General features: G+C 52.6%; 1 protein-coding gene across 4 annotated transcripts in view; it reads left to right on the top strand.

The window, feature by feature from the left end:
- PACSIN2 (protein kinase C and casein kinase substrate in neurons 2) overlaps positions 1 to 5,112 on the top strand; it is a 145,833-nt gene extending 140,721 nt beyond the window's left edge. For all 4 annotated transcript variants that reach the window (XM_011983998.1, XM_011983997.1, XM_011984000.1 and 1 more), the window contains one exon: positions 3,429 to 5,112. In XM_011983998.1, the coding sequence (XP_011839388.1) occupies positions 3,429 to 3,541 (113 nt within the window). In that variant the 3' untranslated portion in view covers positions 3,542 to 5,112. The remainder of the gene's footprint in view (positions 1 to 3,428) is intronic.
- The last annotated feature ends 1,613 nt before the right edge of the window (positions 5,113 to 6,725 follow it).

The following is a 6,725-nucleotide window of genomic DNA, read 5'->3' as shown; positions in this document are numbered from 1 at the left end:
AAGACTATCTTGGCTAACAGGGTAAAACCCTGTCTACTAAAAGTACAAAAAATTAGCAGGGCATAGTGGCGGCTGCCTGTAGTCCCAGCTACTTGGGAGGCTGAGGCAGGAGAATCACTTGAACCTGGGAGGTGGAGCTTATGGTGAGCTGAGATTGTGCCATTGCGCTCCAGCTTGGGTGACAGAGCGAGACTCGGTCTCAAAAAAAAAAAGAAAAAAAATAGTAGCAGATGCCCAATGCCAAGACTCAGAAATAGTGAGGTGCCCCCAAGCCAGTGCCTGGATGCCTCCCCTTGCTGGGCCAAGGCTGTGAACTGCAGGGCACTGGCTAGTCACGCAGAAGGGCATCTGGAGAAGCTGTTGGCCAGGACCACCAGGTTCCCCCATGTGTACTCTGGGAGCTGCTAGCCCTGTAGGTCCCTGAGGGAAGCCTTTCTCCAGGGGTCCCCAACTGTCAGAGAAGCCCTTAGGAAATGCCACAGCTTTGCCCAGACCCTGGAGTAGCACTTGGCATGCCTCTGGACCAGGTAGGGCCTTGTCTCAGGTAGTAACTTGTGTGTGTGCACATCTACCTGCCCCCACCTACCATGCACATACCAACCCACACACATACCTGTGTTGCCAGGAGCAGGAACCATAGTTTTATGAAACAGCCTGGATCCTGATTATGTGTGCTCTACCTGTGAAGACTTGCTGTCCAATGTCTTTTTCTTCTTTGAATGGTCTTCAATGATAATCTTTTTTTTTATTCTTAATAGAGACATGGTCTCACTCTGTTAGCCAAGCTGGGGTACAGTCATGCAGTCCTAGCCCACACCTTTGTTGGCTCACACCTGTAATCCCAGCACTTTGAGAGGCCAAGGCCGAAGGATCACTTGAGGTCAGGAGTTTGAGACCAGGCTGGCCAACATGACCAAACCCTGCCTCTACTTAAAAAAAAAAAAAAAAGTTATTCAGGCATGGTGGTGCACACCTGTAATCCCAGCTACGGGGGAGGCTGAGACAAGAGAATCACTTGAACCTGGGCGGTGGAGGTTGCAGTGAGCCAAGATCATGCCACTGCACTCCAGCCTGGGTGATGGAGTGACACTCTGTCTCAAAAAAAAAAAAGGAAAATTGCTATCTTAGTAGCACCTAAGGAAGCTGGAGTGGCCTAGGGCCAAAGCAGACTCAGCAGCAACCCAGATTCTTCCCTCTCTCTTGCCCTCTTTGTGAAGCTCCCCTAGAAGCAGCATCTACCACTCCAAGAGGGAAACTGGGCCAGAACTCAACCCACATAGGCTGAAGTGTGCCCCTGCCCTTAGGCTACACTTGTGGGAAAGGCTGCCTTACTACCACCACCCCAATCCCCCACTCAGCAGGGAAGCCAGGGCCTGGGGGCTGTGCCCAATGGCCTAGCTTCTAACCAGCATTCAACCTCCTTCCCTCAGCACTCAAAATGCCCCCCTGCTGTCCCCAGACACTCATCCCCTGGGCTGGTTATCAGCTAGCTGCCTCTGCCCAGTTTGAGAAGTTGGGTTTTTTTGGTTTTGTTTTTTGGGATTTTTTTTTTAATGTGCCTTTAAGCCATCTTCATCCAGTTTCTGATATCTTTGGTTGGGGTTGTTACCCCTGACTTTGTTGGTTTATTTGTTTATAATTTCTAACTCCTTTTCAATCCTACCTATTGGGTTTGACAGTAATTTTGTAGGTTTAAAATGTTTCTTCCAGATTCAAGTAAATTGTCAAAAGCAAACTGATTGAAATGAACCTTCTAATCACCAGTTCACATTTGCACAATGTGAAAGCTTTCCTGTTCGTTCTATTTTCTGTGTTATCCTGCTTTTTAACAATGCAAAATTAGCTCCCAACCGGTGTGGCTTGACATCCGTCTGTCTCTTGTGGTGCTCTGGCTGTTTGCCACATGGTAGTGTGGGGCTACAGGTCTCATCCTAGCCTCGGTAGCCTGGAGCCAGGCCTGTGAGCACAGCAGCCCATGAAGGCAGGACAAAAGAAACGCCAGGGGCCCAAGGCACAAAGCAGGGGAAGAGATGGTGGTTCATCACGACTGCTGCCCTGTGGCCCCTGCGTCTGCTCCTAATGCCTCTGGGTCAGATCTTCAGGAGCACTGCTCTGGCAGAAGTGGCATGACAGTGGGAGGTTGAGCCAGTGCTTACGCGTGTCCCGCCCTCCCAGGGTTCTTTGGTGTCTTAACACTTAATCCTCACAGCACCCCTAGTCCACAGATGAGGGCCACAGGCCCAGGGAGTGGAGGCAGTTGGTCCAGGTCTCCCAGCCCGTGAGTGGTGGCTCTGGGATTTGAGCCCAGGCAGTCCGGGGAGCACTGGAAGCCCCAGGCGTTAGCTCCGCAGGCATCTTGACCAGCATTGCTGCCATACAAAATTCAAAGCATCAGGAAAATGCTAAACCAGGGGGAAAACTGCATCTAATTCTGAAAAATGGACCAAAAAATGCCAAAGAGAGTTACAAAACTACAAACTTAACAATAAAGGCCAAACAGCACTGGGACTATTTCTTTGCCACCAATTGCTTGCTCCTGACGAGGTCCGAGCCAGCAGGCCCAACTGGCCTTCCCTGCAGTGAGTCACCAGCCAGAAGCACACGGGCCCTGCCCACCCCTGGGCTCTGAGCTGCTCTGCTTCCCTAACCTGGCAAATGCCAGACCTGGGGCCCCGCCCTAGTGCCACCTCCTCCTCACCATCCTAGTCTGCCTCCTTGAGACCAGGCTCCATCAGTTCCTCTCAACTCTGTATCTCCTCCTCTACCTGAGGCCTGGCCAGAAGTAGGAGGTCCTTCAGGCTGGAACAAGCAGAAGATAAATGGAACCACGTTAATACATTAGAGCCACAGGGAGATTCCAGAACAGTGCCAGGGGCTCCTATCTCAGGGTGTCAGGAAGGGTTGACACATGGCACCGTGCACAAGTCCTCAGCCAGATGCTGGGGATAGAATGACAGGTATGACTGTCAGACGTGGTCCCTTCCCCTCTCGCAGCCTGGAAGTTGCAGAGGAGAGGGATTAACAAAGGCGGAGAGACCCCAGAGACAGCTGCTGGGAGAAAGGCGGCCGGGGCCCCAGTGGGGAGGACAGAAGAGGCCCAGCGTGAGGGAGGGGCACAACCGAGGGAGAATTCCTGCCACCTGGCCAGGGTGGTGAGGAAGGCACAGCCCTATGGAGCTCGATGCTGCAGTCCCAGTGGGAGCCACTGTGGCAGCTGAGAGCTGCTTGCTCTAAATTACTGTGTGAGACTGTCATCTCTAGATCTGTCAGAGGCCCATGACCAAAGAGGCAACTTAAAATGCATTTAGTAGAGAAATGACCAGGCCCTCGGCCTTCCCTCTGTGGGCCCGAAGCTCGTGAATGCGGCTCTCTAGCCCACCATCGGTGTCACACCCTCTCATGGAGACGGCTCCCTCTTTGTCTTACAGGGGACGAGCTGACCAAGATGGAGGACGAGGATGAGCAGGGCTGGTGCAAGGGACGATTGGACAACGGGCAAGTTGGCCTATACCCGGCAAATTATGTGGAGGCGATCCAGTGATGAGCCAGGGGTCAGGCCAGCGGGGGACGGAGGCGGCGGGCCCAGGAGCTTCAGCCAGCCATGTGGGCATCCACTCCTTTTCCTGCAAGAGATGATGGTTCCATTGCTCTTGGCTTCATGGTGTCCCCGGAAGGCAGATGAGCTGGTCATTTCGCCTGGGACTCGGCACCTTTCCGAGTGCAGCTGGAGGGATCTGAGCACAGGAAGACGCAGAACAACAGAAATAGCTGCCCCTCCCCGCCCACTGTGCCTATTGGCCTATCATGGATCTCTATGTTCTTGACTTTGTCTCTCCTTTCCGAGTCAATGGTGGGTTACACTGATCTTGTTCCACTGATTACTCTCTCTGACGACTCCATCACCTGCAACTTAAATGAACAAGCTTACATCCTATTTTCTGAGTGAAGATTTTGAGGTTTTTAATTTAAAGGCTATGTACAGTTATACTTTTTTATACACCTGTTCATTTCTACTTAAATTATGGCACAGATTGATGCACACCAGTCTTGAGGAAGCGATCTCCCTATTCCCATGCCCTGTTAGCCGTGCCATGTGTAGGCTTAGCCTCAGGTGGCAGATGATGTTTGAGGAAACAGATTGTAGCAGGAAGATGGAACTGGGTTATGGTCGGGTTTCTGTTGGGAATGCTAATGCTCTTTGTGCTTTTGGGCATCTGAATGGAAGCTTTAGATAGAACCTTCGGTAGAACTCCCCCAAATCGCCATATTTAAAAATTATTTTCACTCTATTCTTGCTTAAAACTATACTCTTTTGCAAATTAACAATTTTATCAGTGATTCAGAGTTAAAAAGAAGACTAACTTTTCAAGCAAATGCATCTGTAGATAAAGATGCTTTATATTAGACTGTCATGTCTCAGTGTATATCTGTATATATTATTTGATATTCAGAGAATCTAAAGCACTCATCTACTGTTTTAATGAGATTTAACAGTGAGTTTCGTTTGTAAACTGCTTGAAGTCTGTGGCATTCGGGCACAGGTCTGGCTGGCCAGCTGGGTCTCCTCCTGGGCTCAGTGGGCCTGGGGCCTCTCTGACGTGGTGCCTGCTGGAGGGAGGCTTGTCATCACCGGCTGACTGCTGGTCCGGCTTCTGACTGGCCTTTGTCCTGGTTCCGTAGCAGAACACTGTAAAAGTGCCCGCGACTTTGCAGTAGTTGCAGATTTCAGTCGTCCTATTACTTGTGTGCAAACAAAAGCTGGGTCTTACCCACCGCACAAGTCTCTCCGGCTGCCCAGAGTCGCCAGGGAGCAGGTGCTGCAGCCAGAGCTACACTGTGGTCACATGGGGCGGCCGGGGGTGGGGGAGAACCTGTATTTTATGTAACTCAGCAGTGCCCACCGCCATCACGAGCTATGCATTTACTGTTTCCAGTGAGCAGATGTCTTGCTTGGAAAGTGGACCTGTGTCTGTGTCTGTCACGAGAACTTACCAGCAGAAATCCTCATTTCTGTGCTACAGATTTACCAAAAATTGTCGTCTTTTCAGTTGAAGAGTTCCTTTAAATGTATAGTATTTTAGGAAAAAATCAATAAACATTTGATCTCGTGCATCTGGAAGTCCCTCTGCCATCATCTGTCTTCACGCCCACTTCACTTGGTGGGGGTGGCCTCCCTGGGGCTTACTAGCTTTGGAGCTGGGCAAGATCCAGGGCACAGGACCCCTGCCCAAAAGGCCATGGCCCACTGCCCCTGCCAAACTAGAGGTTGGGGATTTGAGGCACATGAGCCCTTTGGGGTTCCCTTCTCCCCGAGACCTGCTGCTGTTTGACCTGGGTTTCCCCACGGTGCGGGCATTGGCTGGCGCCTCTCTATTGCCCCAGCCCAAACAGCAGGACAAGACTGGTGTCACCCATAACTCTCCTCTGAGCACATTTTCCTGAGCACCTACCGTGTGCTGTCCACTTTTTACTTACATTATCTGCAAGTGCATCTCCAAACATCTCCATGGGGTATGGGCAAGTCTCCCCCATTTCCATTCTACAGCCAAGGAAACAGAGGCTCCAAGAGCCAGCCAGGGTTTTTTGAGGAGTCTCAGCCAGCCCAAGGCACTGAGCGAAATCCCTGAGGAACCCCTTCCCTCGCTGGAGAAACTGAGGAGGGAGGAGGCCTGGCTTGGCAGCCTTGGCTGGCTTGAAGATGGGAGAGAAGCAAGACATGAGGGCGGCTGTGGCCATGCTCACCAAGCCCTGGGAAGGCTGCCCAGAAAAGCACGCCAGCTGGGCATGGGGCCTCACAGAGCACCCGGGAGGAGTGAGGCAGGCAGCTGCCCCTGCAGTGTGGTTTTGTCCCGGCTCAGCAAGGGTAGGGGACGGACCCTTGTCACCCAGCCTCCTTGTCTGAGGGGTGGCGGGTCCCCTGCTCCTAGCTTCTGAGGAGCTGGAACCCTGCAGCCTGGGGCGGACACCCAGCTTGGCCCACAGCCCCAGGCTGCAAACAGGCAGAACGGGGTTGGGAGGGGAGGTGGCGGGTCACAAGCAGGCTCCTGGTGCCCCTGGCCTCAGTCACTGCCCAAACACCGTGGCAAGACCGTGGCCCCCGCTGAGCTGGATGAAGCAACCTCCACTCTAAGGCCAGATCGCACAGCCCCCTGATGAGGGATCTGGCAGGACCTCTTAACTGCCCACCTCCCCTCTCCTACCCTGCCCTCAGAGGCCAGCTTGCAAACTTGACCTCATCTCTGGACCTCAGTTTCCCCAAGTAGAAGTGATATTTTTCCAGTTGGAGAGTTAGAGCAAGAAGAAAAGGTGGCCTGGGCAACATAGTGAGACCCTGCCTCTACAAAAAGTTTAAAAATTGGTTGAGTGTGGTGGTGCATGCATCTAGTCCCAACTACTTGGGAGGCTGAGGCAGGAGGATTGCTTGAGCACGGGAGTTTGAGGCTGCAGTGAGCCATGATTGCACCACTGCTCTCCAGCCTGGACAACAGAGCTCTCGAGACACTGTCTCAAAAAAAGAAAAAGGCCAGACACAGTTGCTCATGCCTGTAATTCCAGCACTTTGGGAGGCCAAGGTGGGTGGATCATGAGGTCAGGAGATCGAGACCATCCTGGCTCACACGGTGAAACCGCATCTCGGGCCGGGCGCGGTGGCTCAAGCCTGTAATCCCAGCACTTTGGGAGGCCGAGACGGGCGGATCACGAGGTCAGGAGATCGAGACCATCCT

The sequence above is a fragment of the Mandrillus leucophaeus genome, unplaced genomic scaffold (assembly GCF_000951045.1).
Source record: "Mandrillus leucophaeus isolate KB7577 unplaced genomic scaffold, Mleu.le_1.0 Scaffold26, whole genome shotgun sequence".
NCBI lineage: Eukaryota > Metazoa > Chordata > Mammalia > Primates > Cercopithecidae > Mandrillus > Mandrillus leucophaeus.
This window is presented reverse-complemented; position numbering and strand designations above follow the sequence as displayed.